The sequence below is a fragment of the Syngnathoides biaculeatus genome, chromosome 13, assembly GCF_019802595.1.
Source record: "Syngnathoides biaculeatus isolate LvHL_M chromosome 13, ASM1980259v1, whole genome shotgun sequence".
NCBI lineage: Eukaryota > Metazoa > Chordata > Actinopteri > Syngnathiformes > Syngnathidae > Syngnathoides > Syngnathoides biaculeatus.
Window position 1 is genome coordinate 1,897,925 of NC_084652.1, and position 22,156 is coordinate 1,920,080.

Consider the following 22,156-nt stretch of genomic DNA (forward strand, 5'->3'; position numbering starts at 1 on the left):
CGGTCTCTTTTGGTGTAACTGCCACGTTTTAGTGCTATTTTCCAAATTTTATTGATGATTTAAAATTTTGGGCATTCATAAAAAAAGACTATCACTAGTGACAGAGCAAATGGTGGTGGCCCATTGAAATACACACTTTGCATAAGACTAAAGACAAAAGTATGTCGCGGTAAAGACATAAGCTGCCTCATAAAAAATTGTGTGACTTACACAATTTACTCAATGTTTTAATTCTCTTCTTTGTGCGTTTTTGTTTGTTTTCACGGAGATGGCATATTCAGTAATAGCAGACAAAAAAAAAAAAAAAGATACATCATAAATGTCAATAGATCAAAAGCATCTTAACAGGAAAAGACACTTTGGCAATAAAAGTTCGGAAAATAGATTATTTTTCTTGGATAGCGCCGACCAATAACTCAAATAGTCGTATCAATCAAGTCGACCGATTTTCAAATGGAAATAAAGTGGGCCATCTCTTAACTGTTATTGCTCAAATTACAAGGAAATGACCCACATAAAGTAACATTTGGGCCGACTCCCAAGTCGGAGGAGAAGCATTGTGCTTGTGTGTATGCCTTTTACGGAGAAATAAAAAAAATTAAAATAAAAAAACACCCCGCAATTAGTCATGTTTACTTGAACAAACGGAGGCTGTGAGGTGGGCTCGCGTTTGAAGAACAAGAATGCGTTCAGTGTGCGGCAAAGCGCGTGCACAGGCGCAACGTATCCGAATTCTTCTAAACCAAGCAATTCCTGATTTCAAAGAAATAAATTTTGCCGTGACCATGACCTACGGGCTTCTTCGGGGTTTTCCTCAGGATGGGGGAATTTTTTTCACTTTTTTTTTTTTTTTTGGCCCAGATCTAAGAGCAAAACGGTGTTTAATGTCATGTAAGCTTATTCAGCAGTGAAAGTGTCTTTTCATGCCCCCACACAACATTGACAGAGTCCCTTGTTGCGTTGCGGTTTGGGATCTTAACTTGTGTAAGGGTTCAAGGCTTTTTTTGTTTCCCTTTCTCTTTCCGTTATTTTTTTTCTTTTTTTATGACTGCTCAGAAACGAGACTAACACAAACGGCTGCCGTTAAAACGGACACGGATCGATCATATCTGGCTTTATCTGCGGGGAAATAACCGACGTAGGCACATAAAAGGCTCCATTTGGAACGCGTCTATATATAGACGAGGCAATCGGATCATATCAGTTTACCGAGGAGGAATTGGCATGAGGCTAACATCATTATCGTGCCATTCAAAGCACTCAGTGACCACTTGTGCCTCATAGAGAGGAGCATTGTCATCATGGAATCTATTGCTCCTGGTGGAAATGAAATGCATCACGAGCTCATGCAAATAATGACTCACGCTCCTTTTTAAATAGCGGACGGGGCGTGTGACACGCCGCCGTTACATCTGCAGCAAACCCGAGGCGCGGGGACTCGATCCGGCCCGCCGTATCAACTTATGTGGCCCGGGAAAACAAATCACGTACGCCGACTTCCGTGTTTCTTGCTATAATCTGTGCTCAAAGTCCAATTTGACAGATGTAATAAATAAACAACCGCTATGGAAGTAAATTAGTGCCACCAGGATATGCCACAGAAAACAGGATTTGACTTTGAAATGTAAAGTGATCACATTTTCAATAGTTGCAACAATTCGCTGTCTGAAATTCGCCGTCTGTGCCTGGTACAGCTAGCCAATCGCAGTTACGCTTTCTTAGTCACGTGACGTCACATACCAATAATCATACTCGCCAGTTGAATTTCAGACAGCGAATTGTAGCAGATATTGAAAATGGGATGACTTTGCATTTCAAATTCAAATCCTGGCACCACAAGTTTACTTCCATCAACAACAACCCGCATCAATTTCTTTATTGTTATGTTTTGTTTGATGATATTGTAATGCTTTTCAGAAATATAATTTGAGTCCCGTGAAAATAAAATGAAATGTGTTTTGCGTGGCCCTTCATGTTTGCTTCACGAGAAATTCTGCCTGGATAATCAAACATGAGCACATCTGTGTGTTTTCTCATTTACAAAATAAAAGTAGGGCTGTGAATTTAAAAAAAAAAAAGAGCAAGTAAAGAATTACGTGTTGAAATAAAGTACTGAACTTCAAAATAATTCGTTGAAAACACAGATAATACTTGTATTGATCATATGGGTAGAACCATAATCATGCATTCCAAAAATTGCTTATACACAAAGTAGAAGAGTTTTCCAGCATTTTGAGATCAACTTTGGGTGTCCGTATTATTCACGGGTGTGTGTATTATTCATGGGTGTGCATTATACACGAGAAATTGTGGTATACGCAGTCATGGTGGCCCTCTGAAGGAAAAACGTTACTGCGACGTGTCATTTCCAAATGTATCAGAAGTATTGAATTCCCTCTTTTTTGGGTTGCGTGAAATGTAAAGATAATTCCACAATTCAATAATATTATAGAATTATTTTGGGTCACTGATGGTGTAATCGTGGTTCGCTCGCCTGACAGGCAACATGGATCGAATTCCCATTGAGTGACTCAATGTGAATGGTTGTCTGAATCTACAGTACAGTATCTACCTTTTATTCGAAAAGCAAACGGTTGAGTCTGTCTTGCTGCAGCTCCCTAAACGGGATAAGCAGCATGGAAAATGGATGGATCGCAACAATTTTTTTTTTTTTTTTTTGGGGGGGGACTGAAATGCAGAAAACGCCAGGTGTTGATGCTGGAGGCAGACGGCCTCCAGCGCTCCGACAAAGTTGCATCCATCCAATTTTTGCATTTGCTGCCATCAGGCCACGCTAATGTGTAATCTGCTCGGCCAACGTTCGATTGCGATTCAGATCGACTGCGTCACGTTCGCTTATTCCAGGAGGTGCCGCCGGTGCGCACGGAGAGCAATAATATTGACTTTATTATAATAGCTCGAGCGGGCTCACGAACAGACAATCGAGCGTCTCCCCGTACTGATCAAACGCAACTGATTATCAAAATATTACCCAGAATGATGGTCCGTTGTGTGAAGACCAAACCACCACCGACCTTAAACCATAGATTCAAATCCCGGATTTGATTTCCTACCGTTTTTTTTCCCGATACTCAGAAAATAACGTTAAATCCTCTGTGCTGCTCGATCCTATATCGCTGTATCACATGAATATCCCCTCGAGTTATGAACGTATTAAGAAGTGAAGCTAATAATTGGCTCATCTGCTTCTCTTTCTTCTTCTTTTGTCTTTTTCATCAGTCTGTTAGCGCTGTTGTTCCGCACTGCCTCTCACAGGTTGTCTTGGTACTACAGCAGACGTCTGGTTTGGCAGAGGTTATTCGCTGTTGTCGGTGGTTGTATCGTTATATCGTATAAGAATAACAAGTATACACGCGGGGATTTCTATTCCCGTGTCACGTGTGTGGTTGGAATATGTCTGCGCATATCTCTGGACTCTTCGAAACATGTCCAGGAAACGGACGTTGATCCCTTTTCGACGCACTCGCTCCTCACCACGATGGTCCTCATCGCCGACTTTTGCTTTACTTTCTTCTCTGGACTGTGAGACTTTCCGCTGCAAGGTGCGCTCGGCACTGCTCGCTTGTTATTAAGCATTTTAATGATGCTTTAACCGCTTGTTTGCTCCCGTGCGGTTGGCGGCTGCGGTTTGAGAAAATGCCTCACTTTTGAATTGTACAAATCGCCGATAATCAGGTGAATTTAATCGTGGCAGGCACCACGGAGGAGCAACTGGTTAGTGTGTTGGCCTCGCAGTTCTGAGGACCAGGGTCCAAATGCCAGCCCGGCCTCCCCATTTGCCCGGTGCTTGCCTGGTTTTTCTCCAGGCACTCCAGTTTCCTTCCTTTCCTTGACTCTAAATTGCCCCTAGGTGTGATTGTTAGTACGATTTGTCTGTCTCTATGAGCCCTGTGATTGGCTGGCACCCAATTCAGGGTGTACCCTGCCTCCTCCCTGATGATAGCCGGGATCGGCTCCAGCACTCCCGCGACCCTTGTGAGGATAAACGGCCCAGAATAAGCCCAAATCCTGAGCAGGATTCAAATGTTATTAATCTCGCAGCCCTCGTGTGTAGATCGGACACTTTGTTGTAGTTTTCCCCAAAAGATTTTTGGCAGGATTGAAAATGGTTCAAGCGTGGACTTTTCTCCGTCCATCTTCTTTAGAACTGTCCGGACTGAACAGTCAAAGTGCAAAATAAGCTTGAAGAGGCCACGTTGATTTTTATGATTGTGAAGTTTTCCGTCTCCCAACTTCCGTGCAGATTTCTCCAGGTTATTCTTCTGTCCGTTCCCCCCTCGCAAGTGGTCTTCTTTCCACGTTGGCGCTTCCAGCACGGCAAGCTGAAAGCCAGCCAGGCAGCACCCCCCCCCACAGCCCCCTCCCCCCTCCTAAACCTCCCCGGCTGACGCGTGTCGCACGTTGTCGAGTGAAGCCGAGCAAAGCCGAGCGCAACCAGGAGAGATGTCTTCTCGCGGCGGCCATATGGCGTGCGTCCTTGTCGCGCTAGCTTGGGGGAGCCTTTCTCCCTCGGATGTTCAGAAGGAAACCTCGGGCTCCGCGGCAGCCCCGACAACCCCCGCCTCAGTCCCCCCGCCCCACGCATGAGGAGGCCCAGCGAAGTCACCCAGGTGGTGACCCGGGCTAAGCAGGCGGAGCGGAACAAGAACGTCGGCTTCAGTCTCTCCCCTCCATTGTCAGAAAAAGCTCCCACCCTTGCTCAGTGCCATGCCTCCAGATGTGGCTTAATTTACTGCGACTCTGCTAATTGCTGTAATTAAGGATTAATTACTGTTAATTACCTTCGCATAAACTCATCACCAGTCAAAGAGCGGAGCCTTATGAAATGTGCCACGCTCAGGAAACACACGCGGCACGGGCGCGAGGAGGCTGGTGTTACGGGGCCGCTTGTTCGCCGTCTCGTCCCGGCGCCCGGGGACGCTTGTCGGGCAGCGCCGACCTCGAAAGCCTCGCCATCTGTCAATAAGCGCTCGCTTTCGGCATCGCTGCCCCGGATGACGTTTGATTGGTCGTTATTTATAGGCAAACACGAGACCGAGCGCATCCCTTTCGATTTAATCGAGCGTATTTTCTTTGCCGCCCTTAACGCGTTCGTTTAGTGCGACACTAAAGTAGCGTCGGCGAAGTTTTCGACCAAGTGATGAACTTTTATAAAAAAAAAAAAAAGAGAGAAAACTTTTATTCCTCCTCGTCTTCAGATTGCTGTGATCGCTTTAGTGCCGTTTTCCCCCTCTTTTTCCACGTCGAGCTGACATCATTCCGTCAAACGTTTCTTTATGTGATCATCGACTGCTGGCGCAGCACCAAGATGTATTGAGACAATTCCCCCGGCAGGCTTCTGGGAGACGGCCAATCAGAAGCCAGACGGATTTTTTGGGAAGGTGGGACTTTTTGGGATAACTGCTAGTCTTACCTAGAGTTTAATTTTAAAGATGTGTACGTGTAATATATTTAGAACCCAAGTTTTTGCGTGCGTTTTTTTTAGAATTGAAACATTCATATATTTGAAAGAAAAAAAATCATGTTTTCTCTCAAAGCCACAATATTAGGTACGTCTTTTTATTTGCTAAAAAAAATATTGTCAATGAAGTATTTAAACGACATGTAGGATCAATATACCAAGGAAGCTATACACTTCCTTATTTATGCTTACACATAAAACAAAAATAAGATGTTTGGTCTCTGGATAGTAACAAAGTTATTAATTCTAACATATAATAGCATTTCCATAACTGTAGTTTTTAACATTTTATCTACCCCTTTTTGTTGCAAAATAACGGAATTGAGGCTGAGTTTGCTGACCATGACTAGAAATATTGCTCAAAAATGATCCTAGCAGTCGTCTGGCCAATTCTTGCATGCAATTATTGAATTGCAAGTTGTCGAAAAATAGAAGTTCATGAAACGTGAAGAAAGATCTTAATTACAGTGCTTTGACTTACGACTATGATTTATGACTTTAACATCACATTTTTGTCACAAGTATGTGACTATATTGTATGAAATCAAGTTTGATGAATTTCGTTTTATGAACCATACTTCAGTTCTGTATTTGTGTTACGTGATATAGTGTGCCTGTGTCCCTTTAAGGGGCGTGGCTAGTGAATGACATCAGCAACCGTATTCAGACGGAGTCCTTGCGAATGTCTTTAAAATTTTGGATTTGCGTCTTTCCTGCTCGCTAATCAGCTGAAAGTATTTTGGAGACGACGGCCTACCGTGCCTTTCATTTGATGTACTTCACTGTTTTGGTGGCCTAAAAATACCCAGTACAGATGAATCTTTCAGTAAACACATGTACCGTTTCACACGCTTTCAACCCTGCGCTTTATGCGGTGATGCGGCTAATTTGTGCATTTTTCTCTAACGGCCACGACGGGGCACTCGAGTGGAAAAGATAAGCGCGAGACCGAATATATGTGCCGAGGAAGTGACTTTCACCGGCCCTGTTAGCGCTGCGCTAGTGTTAGCACTGTACTAGCGTGTTGCTGCCGTGTCTCAGTGATATTTACTGGTAAGTTTTATTTGAATCGGCCGTTAGTGTTAGCGGAGCACTAGTGTTACCGCGGCGCTAGCGCTAACACTAGCATTAGCGTTAAACTCTTTCTGTGTATCGTCTTTCTTTGTACATAATATCTCGTGTTTCAATGTGGGCACTTGCGGCTTATACACTGCTGCGGCGTATGTTTGTACCAAATGGTATTTCCTTTACAAATGTACTCAGTGAGGCTTGTAACCAGGTGCGGAATTAAGGTAAATACAGGATATGTGTACATTATATACACATCAAACTGGTCAAACTTCACTCCAAAATCTTGGAGTACACAACTTTCATTTTTTTTTTTTTCCACCCCGTATTCCACACATGCTCGGAACCTCCGACGTTCCAATTTGTCACCAAAACCGAGATTAGCGCGCTTCCTTTTCTCACCCTGTTACGATTGGATGCTTGACGCAAAAAAATACAGTATCCTGCCCCAAAATCAGCGTAAAATGGTTGCGAGACGAGCCGTGCGCTCCGGTAAACGACGGTGCCAATTCCCCAAATTGCCGATTTTGCCAGTTATGACAACGTCTAATTTCGGAACTCTCTGTCTCTCGTCTGTTGATTGCACCGCTTTGGAACTAACTGATCTTTTTTTTTTTGGAGTTCCAGCCGGACGCTGTCATTTGTGCAGATTTGCTCCATTAAATCCTGAATCTGTTATCTCTGCGACTGTTAATTTGAGATTTTACTGTACAGTATACTAATTCCATTTTTCAAACATAGCGTTGAAGTTTTCGTGCTCCAGCGCTTTCTCGAAAGGCCAACCCAGTACTTTGGTGTGCCTGGCCCATAGACACGTCTTTGTCTACACCAGCTCGTGATTTCTCATCCTCGGCTTCACTTTGGGGCCCGAAGGCGTTCCTACAGCACGGAATCCGAGATCTATATTTCAAGACACCTTAAGGAAGACCGACAGCCGAGAGGGGTGGGGGGCTAGAATATTGCCTGTAGTATTAATGAATTATTTTAATGAAGGTTTTTTTTTTTTTTTTTTTTGGGGGGGGGGGGGGTAAATTGGAGTTTAGTGCTATGGTGGCAAGGCAGCGATCTGAATGGTCTTCTCCTCTGGCACTGGCTTCCTCATTATCAGGCCAGGCCCTCGGGCTTCAAACTGGCCTGCTTAGGCCCGGGATGATGACGATAATTACCGTTATTAGGAGTAGCTGCAGGGGGAACTTGTTCTGAAAAACACCAAGCAGAGTTCTATCCTGGCTCGCAGACGCATGAGAAAGTACCCATCATCGGCGAGAAGGAGGCGAATGGAAGGGGTGGGAGGGGGGGGGGGATAAAAAAAAAAAAGAGGAGGGGATGAGGGGAGCGGCCACCAAATCCGCCTAATGTGACGCCTGTCAGCTCGTCTCCCACCAGCTGTCACCTCCCAAATGCACTGGGGTTCATTTTTTTAATTGACACCTCGCTTTCCTATTCCATTTCTATTTTTCGCCTTTCATTCTCCCTCCGCCGCTCTCTCGCCTTCCTCGCCTGCGCCATCCCCATCTCCTCGCCCCCGCCCCCCCCACCCCCTCACCCCTCCTTGTCCCTAAAGCATTTCTTTGCTGTTTTTCCTCGTCCTTGGTATAAGCCAACGCACCCCCCCCCCCGCCACCCTCCCCGCTTTTTGCGCCCAGTGTCAGATACAACGCCGCCTTTCTTCACGTGATACTCAAGATGGCTGATAAAACATCAAGCTGTTTTAGAGCGACTTTATGACTGTGCCCTTGTGTACGGCGCCTGTACACTTTTCCATTACCTGGTGATGGAGGGAACATTTTTGGACCACCAGACGCTCCCACGGGTCCATTGACACATCCCACAAATCTACATGCAGCCTCCGCCGCGCTCCATTTTCAGGGGCGTCGCGGGCTCGTTTTCACGCCGCCGGTTTTTACTGCGGGCGACTGACGGCCGCTTTGGTCGCGACTCTTTATTAAAGCTCCAATTAAAGTCAGCCGAAACACATAAATGGCAAATTGGACGTAATGTGCCACGTATTCATTTCTTCTTCGTGCTTCTCTGCGCTGTTCTTTACCTCCGGTATATGGGTCAGTGTGGGTGGGGGGGGGGGGGGGGGGACAAAGCCCGCTTCTTATGATGACAAAGTATTGTGAAGCTCAACACAAATGTGTCTTTCAGGCAACAATACATTGGCAAATGTAAAACATCCCCCGGCTAAATTAATTTCCAGACGTTTGTTTTGATAAATCTAATTTCAAATGACTTGAATTTTTTTTATTATTATTAGAAGCTATACTTTAACTGCATATTTGTAGGTTCAATATGTCTGGCCTCCAGTTTGCATGATATTTTGCATCTTCCATACACACAGAAAAGGTCATTTTGCAAAAATCCCCAAATTCTGTTTTGATAAAGCAGAATCGAGTGGCCTCTGTTGACATGCAAATATTCCATTTTTTTTTATGCTCTAATTTATTTTTTCCTCCTGCTCCATGTTGACTTCATACTGATAAAAAAATGTTGTAAGAAATGTGAAGTTCAATTACATTTAATTGCTGAAATTATGACGATAAAACATTCGTAATCATGACATTATATCAAATTGTATTAACCCATTAGTGGGCAGCGTCCCATTTTTGGGACATCATGATTTTCCCGCATTATATCCTTCAGTATATTAAAATATTTAAGTGTTTGATCTTTTTCTGATTCCTGGGACGATGTACTAAGAAAACCCAAGTACCCTCTCGCGGGCAGCGTCCCATTTTTGGGACGAGATTATAAAGGAGTAAAGTTATCATATAACTTAACCATAAACGAAAAAGAAGTGTTATTTCCTTGATTGTGGCCTGTGAGGAGACTTTTATCTCAATAAGGCAAAAAATTGCCACCCTGCCCATGAATGAGTTCATCATTGTCCTCATTATTATATTTCAAGCAATTGCCGGAAAGACACCTTTAAAAATGTTAGGCTTTAAAAATGAAATGTACATACGATTCATTATTTAAAATATTATTGATATGGAGCAAATTATTAGACGCATTTCACCATTTTGCTTTTTTTTTTGTATTTTGCCCAACAAATATTCACTCGCTGTCCACTTTGTTAGTTATTGGGCTTGGTTCCATGACAAAAATATGTAAACATAACTCCATTTTGGTCATCTTGACCACTGCCAGGTTGTCATTGGGCGAGATGTTCCGCTGCCATTTTGACTATTTCATTAGATACACTTGCAAACATGTCCTAATAAACATATTGCGGCCTTAATATCACTTCAGGGGAAATTTTCGTATTGGCTCTTGTTAGCTCGTGCGTGTGCGTCCAATTCTAAGAAAATGGCGTCCTTTGAGTTTGTTCGGTGCAGACAATAACAAGGCGCAAACGTCCGAGCGCGGCCGTGAGGACAAAAAAAGCCCGTCTCGTCCGCGTGTACTTCGGTCCCCGGCGTGGGTCACTTTGAGGGATGACGGGTGCTTGTATCAAATGCAGATGAGCGGATGCTGAACTCCCCGGTGGAGCCACGGCGACGAGGACTTGTATTAGTGATACTTGTCATGTCTGCTGTAAATCACACGCTGCGCCCCCCCCCCCCCCATCACTCCTCCCTTCCTTCCCTTCTCCAGGTTCCTCGGTTGTTGTTTTGTCTCAGAATGCCGCGTGGCAGGGATGAATGGTGGTGATGTTACATTATCATGTGGCTGTCGCTTTCACTCCCGCTGACTGCTCCGTGACAGGCCCGCTCGCGGAGCGGCTGTGTGTCAGGAGCGGCCCTGATTTATGAACTGCCGAAACCCTAGATGACGTGTGCCCACACAATCAATAGAAAGCCACAGCCGCCGCCGGCGCCTCCGCCGGGGGTCACGCGAGCGGGACGAGGGCACGGCGGGGGATGCGCGGCATATCGCGTTACCCCGTTGATGGGAAATGGATCCGGCCCAGCGTTGGGGCCGCCTGTGGCCGGTCGGACCGGGGGAGGCTCCGTCGTGGCCGCCGCCTTCTTTGGCCGTACGTCTTCCAAATTGTGACGGCGTTAATGAAACGGGGTTTTATTTAAAGGCGCTCGTGGAGGCGGCCGCACGGAGGGTTGCCGGCCAATCAGTGTTTCGCCTCGTACCGGAGCGCTCAATGTGTGTGTGTGTGTGTGTGTGTACCTCGATGCTTCCCCGTGTGGGTGGCTTAATCGGCCTGTTTATTTACGCTCCCGTTGTCTGCACACAGCAGGCAGGCAGCGCGGCGGTGGATGCCAGCCAGCTCTTAAGAGACGAAAGCAGCAGAAATTAGTTTTGTCAATAAGCAAAACAAAAAGGCTTATTCTTAGAATTCCATTCATTATCCCCGCACACGGCTGGAGGATTGTCGATGACACTTGAATTTGTTGAATATGTTGCATTTTTTTTGGGGGGGGGGGGGGTGTGCGTTTTGGGGATGCTTATAAAAGGAGGAGGGCGGATGGACCGGAGGGAAGGGGCTGAGAGGAGACGATGGAGGGGGAGGGGGGGTAGAAAGAGGGGAACGTGTCCTCTCATTCTTCAATTAAGTCTGTCGGTAATGATCAAGATGAGATGATGGCCATCTTCCCTTTATAGATACTAATCGGAGACGGCCTAGGAAATAAAGGCAGTATGGAGCGGCACAATAAAAGGCTCTCAGCGTTATTACGCAAGCGTGCGCGCATGTGATGTATTGTAATAGGGCCACTTGTGCTTGTGTCAGGTGATTATGTTAATGTACGCTCGGCGGTCGCGCAGTTCACGAGGCGCACTCTGACTGGCATTAAGGCCTTATCGATTCTGTCGCTATTAGCCAACGGGAATAAATAAAGCTGATGGCCGTGGCCGGGGGTAATTATTGCGCGGCGCGGCGGATTGTTTGATACCCCTTATTAATTGTATTTATTTAATCCATTTCATGCTTTTAGCCGTGCACTCTGGGAGTCGGAAGGCAGGGAATTAATAAATCACTCTCGGGCTCATTAGATCCCCCCCCCCTCCGGTCGGGATGTGCCGCTATTTTGTCAGCATCCAATTGGCGAGCATTTCCTGCCGCTGGTGTGATTCACATGGAAAAATGTCTGCCAACACACACACACACGCTCGCGCTCGCGTGCGCCTCCCCCCGTGTGAACTCCTGACCTTTTCCAGCCGTCTGATGGCCATTGACATTTGCCTCTCGAGTCGAGCTTGCTCACGTGTTGGAGCTGATGCGAATGGATGATGATATCGCTTGAGGAGAAAAAGAGAAGGAAGGCAAAAAAAAAAAAAAAAAAAAAAAACAGGCCAGAAGGAGAAAAGGGGGCGGCCGAGCTCTCCATCTGGACCCCCCGCTCGCCACAAAGGTCACAGGGCGACTCGGGCCGCCATTACAAAAGAGCCGGCAAGGCGGCAGAACAATGCGATTTACCCTCGCCGCCGTCTTCAGGACGCGGCGGTTCCGATCACGGTCGGCGGGATGAAAGGAGACGAGCGGCGCGGGCTTCGTCTTTGTCCTTGAAGACGAGCTGATGCGACGCGGGGCTGCACCTGGTCGCCGTTTCCCTTCTCGCCGCTCCTTTTCTGAGGGAGCCTTCTGCTGGCGGGAAGAGGCAGGACAATGTCTCTCTCTGACGAGTCGACGGCGGCCACAACAATGCACAAAAACAGGACTTCCCGAGCAGACGAGCCGCCTTCACAAAGGCCCGCGACATCCAAAAGCAGTTGATAAAGGTTCTTTTCTCTCATTCTTAAAGTCAGCGGATGTCCTGTAAGTCCTTTTCATGATTGTGGCAAGACTGCTTACGCTGTAACTTCCGCCCATCCATCCATTCTCTGGACCACAGACGTTTGGCAAACGCAGCGGCGAAATACACCCTTGATTAGCCGCGTGTCAATCCCACCCACAGTTCAGGTTAACATGTAGGAATGCACATTTAATTTTACACTTATCGCCGATTTACACCTCGCGTGTTTTGGGAAGCTTGAGGAAGTCGCAGTGCCCAGAGAGAAAATCCCACGCAAACACTGGAAGAACATGAAACCTCCGCTCAGGACTGAGCTGGGATTTTAACCCCGATCCAAGAAATGTGTGCCAAACATGCTGATTGAAATCGTGATCACATTCACACCTATCAAGTATTTAGACTCTCCGATGAATCTCATGTACATTTTCAAAGGAAGCTGAGAAACTGTTTTATTTTTAGTTTTTTACCTGCCACACTGGCTTTCTTGAATTGATTTTCATATTCTTCTCATTTACATGAAAAATGTACGAATTTTGATGTGAAAATCCAGCCCGATGCACATTTCCAGACTGCTTTTATGAATATTTACATCTTGCTGCTGATCCATATTGGTATAAAGGCCATTCTGCTTGGAAAGTTGACTGTGTATAATTGTGGCGTCTCTAATATTTTGGTTATTAGTGAAGGCGGCACGGTGGCTCAACTGGTAAAAGCGTTGGCCTCACAGTTCTGAGGTCCCGCGTTCAATGCCAGACCCCGCCTGTGTGGAGTTTGCGTGTTCTCCCCGTGCCTGCGTGGGTTCCCTCCGGGCACTCCGGTTTCCTCCCACATCCCCTCTTGCAACATGCAACATTAATTGGACACTCCAAATTGCCCCTAGGTGTGATTGTGAGTGCGACTGTTTGTCTCATTGTGTCCTGCGATTGGCTGGCGACCAGTTCAGGGTGTACCCCGCCTCCTGCACGTTGACAGCTGCCATAGACTCCAGCACTCCCCGCGACCCTTGTGAGGATCAGCGGGCTAAGAAAATGTATAGATATTAGTGTGGCAAAATGCTCACATTTTAATTGTGATGCAATGCAGTTACTATAGTTGTCCACCCTTGCAAACTACAACTACAGTATTTCCCAAAATGACGCATCCAGCGAACGTGGTCGCACGGTCATTGAGTAAACTTGCAAATGTTAGCAGACGCAATGTGCTCGCGATCCTTCGCGATGTTTGTTCTCGGGCCTCGCCGTCACGCCTGCCGAGTGTTGGCGGAGGGCCGCCGCGGGCGTGTGGCGACGGGTTCAAATGCGCTCGCACCTCGGCGAGAGCGCGAGCAGACGTCAGACTGCGGCTGAGTCGCGATGACAACGTGGCGCGTCTTGGACGCATGCAGTCTTTTCAAAAACTGAGCCCATAATCCCTCGTTTAGCATCATCAATTTAGATCGTTTGTTGTTTTTATTATTCAGCCATCAAGATCTTCAGCCCTCTTTAAAATATGTATTTTTAAATTGAGCCGCGTGCCTTTGCATTAATATAAGAACATAACACGTTTGATTGGTGTTGTTCCTTTTAAATACCCCGCCGACGAGCCAATAAAGCCGTCAGCCAGAAACTAAACATAGCCCGAGCATAAGGAGCGCGATGAAAAATGAACCGTGGTGCATGACTTTGTTCATTTTTATTATTAATTTTTTTCGTGTTTTTTTTTTTTTTTTTAAACATGAAATGATCGTCAGAATCAATGAAATTATCATTTTATGATCTTGCCGAGCTGCCGGCCTGTCTGAGGCTGCGGCGTTTTATGGCTCAGACTTGATCCATTAAAATGACGGCCATATTTTACGGAGGACGCTTTGCCGGGCTGACACCGAAGACGGTTAAGACGCTCCCCAAGTCGCCGTAAAACGTTCCCTTTTTCTCGCTTTACTCGGAGTGACAATTTGTCACGTTGACGTCAGTGTTTTGACGCTACCGTGTCTCGCTGCGTTCTCCCCCAGTTCTCAGTATTCGCGGCGCCCAGGAGGAGGAGCCTCCCGACCCTCAGCTGATGCGTCTGGACAACATGCTGCTGGCCGAGGGCGTCGCCGGGCCCGAGAAAGGCGGCGGGTCGGCGGCCGCGGCGGCGGCGGCGGCGGCCACCGGGGGCATCGGCGCCGACAACTCGGCGGAGCACTCCGACTACCGGGCCAAGCTGACGCAGATCCGACAGATTTACCACACGGAGCTGGAGAAGTACGAACAGGTAGGAGGGGCGAGCGCCGCAAATTACGCCGTGCGCTCGGTTGGCTCGCCCGGAGACTTCTGCGGCTAAATAAAATCATCGCATCAGCTGAATCATTTTAGTGTTTCATTAGCTTTAATTCATTTTGGTACAAGTCCAGCTGGAACGCTTCTTCTGGCCAGACATGAAAAGCGTCAGGGAGAGAAAGTGTATCAATACGTCTGACGTTGGACAACAAAATGTTCTCTATGTACATTATGATAAAAGGTACCACAGGGATTGGCGTGCCAAAAAGTAATTATGCCAATTTCATTTAACCCACTTATTAAAAGTTGTCCCTGAAGCCCTTGTCGGTTTTTTTTAAATAACAACTGATGGAAAATTTCCCACAAAATAACCCAGTCAAAGGAGCGGCCCGAAATTGCAAACATTAGCATTTTATCGGTAGATTATGAGCGGTTGTGCGCAAATTTAATGGGTTCATCCCAACGGCTGCAAAGGTGACCATCAAAGGTCTTTTGTCATTATTTCCGTACTCATCGTTCACATAAACACTGAAGGGAAAATTGAACCGTTGCGGCGCGGCTGCGATTTGATTCCGTCGAATCAGCCGCCACGCTCGATTGTGAATGTGTGTCGAGGCCGGGGTCACGGGTCAGCCACCCCTGACCTCTCTTCTAGCAGAGAGTCGGCAGGCTGACCTTTTCAAAAGGCCAAGATAAGATCAATTTCCATAACGTTGGGTACACCTGCGCCATCTAATGACATCATCATAACGAGAGCTCTATTACAAATGCTGGCTTTGCCGAAGCCTCGGCTGCACGTCGCGAATTAAAAGATTCGTTTTCTTTGTTCTTACTTCCTGTGTGGCGTACTCGAGACGACCAACAAAGCACACCGTACCGCCACCGAAAAACGCAAATCTCCTCCTGCAAACCAATTTTTGTGTAGTACAAAGATTAAAGGCAACGGAACGCACCTTTTTGCTAATATTATGCACTTTTTATGATGAATACGAATCTTAAATCCGTGATGCAGGAAACATTTTTAGTTTCCGATTATTTGCAGCAAATGGCCGCACATTGCAGCATCGGCCGGAAAAGGACGAAAACGTGGCGGAGAAAGGCGATCAGGGGCGTGACGTACAGTGAAGGAAATAAGTTTTTGAACACCCTGCTATATTGCAGGTTCTCCCACTTAGAAATCATGGAGGGGGCTGAAATTTTCTTCGTAGGTGCATGTCCGCAGTGACAGAGATGATCCAAAAATGAAAATCCAGAAATCGCAATGTAGCCGTGTTTGGAGGAAGACGAACGATGAGCTCCATCCCAAGAACACCATCCCTACTGTGAATCGTGGGTGTGGTAGCATCATGCTTTGGGGGTGTTTTTCTTCTGCACATGGGACAGGAAAACATCCCATCCCAGAATTTGTGACGTCAAAGGTCTGCCCGCGAAATGAGTCGTTTTACAAGTAAGAGAAAGTAGGTTAAAGTTCGCGGACTTGATGTCATAAACACTTACATTTTTTAGTAAAAACATCAAACAGCATATGCATTGCATGGAACAGTTGAACATATATTTTCGTCTAGGTAAGATAATTTGCATTAGAAATGAGACATTCCATACACTTTTGCATGTTAGAAGTAACTGTTTGGGTGTCTGCTGACTACACTTGTGGCAAAATTTTCACTGTGGGGAAGGAGTCATGAGATGCGTTATAAACAAAACGAAACAAAACAAAAAACCTCCACACAACATTTGTTGTTCCGTGACAAACCTCGTTACCAAATGTTCATGTGTAACAAATCAATTTTCCCTTCTGTGTAGAAATAACACTATATGAGAATTAAATTTTTTAATTTTTTTTTTACGGTTGCCCAGCTTGACCAAGCAGGGGAAAAAAAAAAAATCAAAGTTAACCACACGATAATGAGTAAAGATAATCTTCCGGAGATGTCCGATAATCGGCCCATTGGCGACCTCCATCGTAAGGAGCGTAAAATGCCCAAATTTGGCCAAACTGTCCGTACACGTGTACCCCGATTTCGGCCAGCTTGTGACAAGCCAACCTTTTCAGGGACGAATAAATACAGCGATGCCTGGACGGCGGGCGGCCGTTCCATCAGTCGCAGCAACCGCTCTCCTCCAAAATCTCAAACGTCTCGTCGCAGCTTTGTCGTCTTCTCCGGAGGACGGCGAGTCATCGCTGACTGTCAAAGCCAATATACACCTGAGTCTTTTTTTTTTTTTTTTTTTTTTTCGTGCGTGTCAGCAAGCTAGCTAGCTCCGCCGCGCACACGTATGACCGAGCTGTGTCGGGCACGCGCACGGCGAGCAAAACGGCTGCTCGGTGCGTGACTTTGACTGACGTAACCCCGGTGTTGACAAGCAGCAGACACCTTGCAGTCTCGCGCGGTGACTGATTCAGACGGGGAGGGAACGAGCGCCACGGAGAACGGAGAGACGCACTTTTAAACCTCTTGAACGCGCACGCCGCTGAAAGCCTGCTGTCGTTTTACATTTCCCTTCCTTGTCACAAAGACGTCATTTTTTTTGTGTGTGTATTCGCGAGCACCGTCACTGTACCACTCCCAGCGCCACCTTTGCTTTCCGCCGTGCGACACACCTTGCGTCGGCTGATTGAATATCGGGTTTGTTCTACATTCTTTGCCGTGTTCAGGATGATGTAAAAACTGTATTGTGCCACACGATGTTGGATAATAGTCCCTTTTAAAACATTGTGAGTATATTCTAACAATTTGCTAAATAACACATGCATTTTATCAATAACTTGTTATCATGAGTAATGATCCTGTGCGTTAGGTGTCGTTTTTCCGGGAAAAAAAAAAAACCCGTGTCAACAATTGACAGTTTTAAAAATTTTCGACAATCGCATATCATAAAAGTTCTGCCTCATCATTGCGCAGATGTGACACGAAAAGGGGACAGCAGGCAATCGGGACGTAAGAGTTCACAGCTGCAATGTAGCTAGCAGGTAACCTAACAGTTAGCCTAGCTTCTGCTATTTCTACTACAGCTCTTTGTTCTTCATTGTACGAGGGGCAGTCAAAAAGTACAGGGCCAAATTTATTTACCGTAATTTCCGGCTTACAGAGCGCACCTGGTTATAAGCGTCACCCAGTACATTTGTAATGGAAATACCATTTGGTACATACATAAGCCGCATCTGTGTAAAAGCTGCAAGTGCTCAAGTTGAAACCCACATTGAAACACGAGATATAAGACGGTACACAGTTTTCAAAGTTTTAATACCTTAGCTTAGCTTAACAAAGCAACAACACATTAGTACGAACATGGCTGGTATAAAAAAAAAAACAGCCACGGTAGCACAGCACTAACAGGGCCAGTTAAAAAAATAACATACCTCAATCATTGAGGCATGGCAGTAACACAGCAGCAACACGCTAGCGTGACGCTAACGCTAGTGCAACGCTACACGGTGCTAACAGGGCCAGTTCAAAAAAACATACCAGCAAAAATGACGGAGACACTGCGGTAACACAGCAGCAACACGCTAGCGCAGCCGATTTAAAAAAAAAAAAAAAAAAAAAAAAAAAAAAAGCATACCGGTAAAAGTCACTTCCTCTGCACATATATTCCACCGGTCTCACTCTTCCCTTTTCCGCTCAAGTGCCCCCTTGCGGCCGTTACAAAAAATCCACAAATTAACCGCATCACCGCATAAGCCGCAGGGTCGGAAGCATGTGGAAAAAAAACGTCGCGTCTTATAGACCGGAAATTACTGTACTAATAATCTGTATTTTCTCTGAAATGTTAACAGTCCGTTGTTTAAATAATTGCTTGAGTGATGTCAATGTTGGGTCACTTTCATTCGCAGAGAATTGAATTCCTTGCTTTGGAAAGGGAACCACCCCTAAAAAAAATTTCCAAAGGATCCAAAACGTGTATGGGGAAGTTGCAGTAGGCAACAGAACAGTCAGAAAGTGCGTGTCCGGGTCCAAAGCCGAAGACCAAGTGCCTGTTTTGATGGACCTCTTGATGTCAGCAGCTCCTTTGGCTAAAAAAAAAAAAAAACTACAACCCATCCCTCCAACTCACCTGAGCTGGCAGATTTTCACCTTTTAGAACTTTTAAAAGAGGGTGTGAGGGGTCAGCAATTCTCTGATGGAAAAACAAGTTAAACAAGCTGTAAAAAATAAAAAAAAGCGTTAAAATTGCAGCCTACTGAACTTTACGAGCCTGGCATCCATGCCCTTTGGTCAGTGTGGAAAAAAGTAGTCTTGAAATTCCCATTTTTGTGTTGTTGTTTTGTTTCTATTGCAATAAATAAAGTCAGGTGATCAGTGGCCTCATTGACCCCCCCCCCCCCCCCCCCCCCCACCCCGTATTTTCTTGCAGTCCCGGTCGCCCTGTGGCACCACGCAGCCTCTAAAAGGTCAGCCTTGGTCCACAAAAAAAACAAACAGTCACAGTTAGTGGCGCTTCATGTAGGGCCGGAACTGCCGCCCCGCAAAAAATGTCAACGTTCAGTCGCGGCGGTCTTGTGATTTGCAGGCGTGCAACGAGTTCACCACCCACGTGATGAACCTGCTGCGGGAGCAGTCCCGGACGCGGCCCATCTCGCCCAAAGAGATCGAGCGCATGGTCAGCATCATCCACCGCAAGTTCAGCTCCATCCAGATGCAACTCAAGCAGAGCACCTGCGAGGCCGTCATGATCCTGCGCTCGCGCTTCCTCGACGCCAGGTCTGCCCGCGCCGCGAGACCTCCTTTCGTCTCCCAAAAAAAATGATATCTGCCAGAAAATTGATAGCGTGTTTATCATTTTTAGTGTGGCGCTTGACTAATCGAATTTAACCCATTATTGGACATTTAAACCTCAGACTGTCATTGCAGTACATTTTATATCGATATTTGTGTCATTATATGTCATTAAGATAACATCTTTATGTTTTTATATTTCTTTTTATGATCCCAAAATGACATTACATTTATTTGTATTACATAACTGCTTCGAGGGGGAGAATAGCATCTCTGCCGTTGCCGCGGCAACAGCTTTTCTCTCATCCCTAACCCTTTTTAATATCATCGGTCAATCCTTTCGTATCTTAAGCGTGGCTTTGTTGTTAAACCGATTAGGCTACTTCACTTCACTTATTGCTGCTACTATTTGTTCCTCCCTGCTTTAGGCGAAAGAGGAGGAACTTCAACAAACAGGCGACGGAGATTCTAAACGAGTACTTTTACTCCCATCTGAGCAACCCTTACCCGAGTGAAGAGGCCAAAGAAGAACTGGCCAAGAAATGCAGCATCACAGTTTCGCAGGTGACCCCCGGCAACAAAGAAATCATTTTGCATTTGCCCCGTTTGTGCACCCGAGTGCAAAACTCTCGTTTATGTGCTCTTCACGTGCATCTTCATGAATTAGAAAACATACCGGTAAAAAACAAAACCGCCTCGGCAGCTACACAGTAGCAACACGGTAGGACAGCACTAACAGGGCTGGTTAAAAAAAAAAAACATAACTAAATCACTGAGACTCGGCAGTAACACAGAAGCAATGTGGTTGCGTGGTGCTAACGCTAGCGCGGCGCTAACAGGGCCAGTTAAAAAAAACATTGGTAAAAATCACCGAGACACGGCAGTAGCACAGCAGCAACAGGCTAGCGCAGCGCTAACAAGGCCGGGTTAAAAAAAATATATATATATCGGTAAAATTCACTTCCTCGGCACATGTATTCCACCGGGGTCTCTCTTAACTTTTCCACTCGAGTGCCCCCCTTGCGGCCGTTAGAAAAAAATGCACAAATTAGCCGCATAAGTCGGGGGGTTGAACGCGTGTGAAAAAAGTCGCGGATTATAGGCCGGAAATTACGGTATTTACTTCACTTGTCCAATTTATAAGGTAAAAATCAGTAAACTACATACTTTCCAGAAAGCCAATTCTTATAATATAAGAAAATATATAGTTTGTTTATGAATGTACTTACTTTTCGCACACACACGCCCTTCAATTCCACGGCTCTCCTGCCTTATATCAAAGTATGTGATTTCTATTATCGCATTATGGTTATTTTCGCCCAAAATGGCCACACCAGATTGGGATGTTGTGTTAAAAACTTGCATCTACTCGTGTATTATCGTCAGTTACAATGAAAAGTTCTCGAAAACAACCGAGCAAGTGACGGTCATTTGGAAAAAAAAAAATTTATATATATAAAATCTTTCAACTGGAGGAAAAATGAAGTGATTTGTGGCTCGGCGACGAAGTCAGCGTTTCTGTTCATACAGCGATCTTTCCGCCGCGGACGAACGCTGAAGCAGATTCTGTTCCTTAAGCCGACCACTGTATCTCGTCTGTGCTCCCGAAAAAAAAAAAAAAAAAGGTCTCCAACTGGTTTGGAAACAAGAGAATCCGCTACAAGAAAAACATCGGCAAGTTCCAGGAGGAGGCCAACATGTACGCGGCGAGGACGGCGGTGAACGCCACCAGTGTGTCGGCGCACGGCAGCCAGGCCAACTCGCCCTCCACTCCCAATTCAGCAGGTGAGCGAGCGCCGTGGCCGTTGGGAGGACTTGTTTTGCTTTCACTCCGACCGGCGCAGATGTTTGCTTAAGCTCTTAAAGTCCGACGGTTTCCCTCTGGCTCTTGGTTTTATTTGGACTCTTGTCAAACTAACCCCAGTCGGTACTGGATGGCCTTTCTTTTTTTAGCCTGCCATCTGACACTCGTTTTCTTCTCTCGCTCTCTCTCTCTCTCTCTCTCTCTGTCCATTATTGACCCTTTTGATCTTCATTTTTCCTGCCTCTTGTCCGGTTGACCCTCGTGCATGCCATTAAGCCGCTCAGAGGGCGAGCCGAGTCTTTTGTCATTAGGAGACTTTCGCTGCAGTATTGGATTAGGACCGGGTGTTGAAATCAAGTTACGCCCCGCTCTCTTTACATCTGTGGAGCTGAGCTCCATTAAAGGCCCAACGCCGTTCTTTGGGTCTTCCTGCAGATCAATTATTGCTTCCTTAATGAAATAGTCGCAGCGTGGACGACAAACAGTGATAGAATCCATGAGGCTGGTTTTAACCGGACTCGAGCGCTTCTCAGACCGTTGCCTGTCTTCCGTCTCTTGAGTTACGCTCGAGAGAGATGTTTTGATGTGGACCCGTCGCGTCCGCGCCCGTAAACTAACCCGCCTGACGCACTTTTGCTTCTGCATGATCTTTTTAAACTCCTTTCTCTGTCCCTTTTTCTTTCCCTTCTTTCCTCCTCTGCTTCTGTCGTGCTCGCAGGTTCTGCCGGCTCCTTTAACATGTCAAACTCCGGAGACTTGTTCATGAGCGTGCAGTCCCTCAATGGGGACTCGTACCAAGGGGGGCAGGTTGGGGCCAACATACAATCCCAGGTAGGCGCCTCTCCCGTCTCCAAGACGGCACGTAGAACCAGAATGTGCCTCAAGTCGGGTAAACGGAACTGATTGGGATGAAATATACCGTACGTCTTCATTCATACTGTATAGTCGATACACCCTGAGCATGAAACTCAAAAACAGGGCAAAAACCTCCCAAAAATTGACTGCGTGCTTCATGTTTTTATAGTATGGCATAAAATATGACATCCAGACTGATGGAAAACACAGAAGAAGAAAGAGTGGTCTTTTCAAAACAAAATAGAAGCTAGGATAACGGTTGTTGTTGTTGTTACACAAACACACAGCACAGCCAC

At 46.1% G+C, this 22,156-nt stretch overlaps 1 protein-coding gene across 7 annotated transcripts in view; it reads left to right on the forward strand.

Moving 5' to 3' along the window:
* The window catches only part of LOC133510614 (pre-B-cell leukemia transcription factor 1), a 128,972-nt gene that overhangs the window by 97,208 nt on the left and 9,608 nt on the right, over positions 1-22,156 (forward strand). For 6 of the 7 annotated variants that reach the window (XM_061838710.1, XM_061838711.1, XM_061838712.1 and 3 more), the window contains 5 exons: positions 14,234-14,478; positions 18,996-19,186; positions 19,630-19,765; positions 20,827-20,986; positions 21,724-21,836. In XM_061838710.1, coding sequence (XP_061694694.1) covers positions 14,234-14,478; positions 18,996-19,186; positions 19,630-19,765; positions 20,827-20,986; positions 21,724-21,836 — 845 coding nt within the window. The remainder of the gene's footprint in view (positions 1-14,233; positions 14,479-18,995; positions 19,187-19,629; positions 19,766-20,826; positions 20,987-21,723; positions 21,837-22,156) is intronic. The other variant, XM_061838709.1, reaches the window with a different exon arrangement.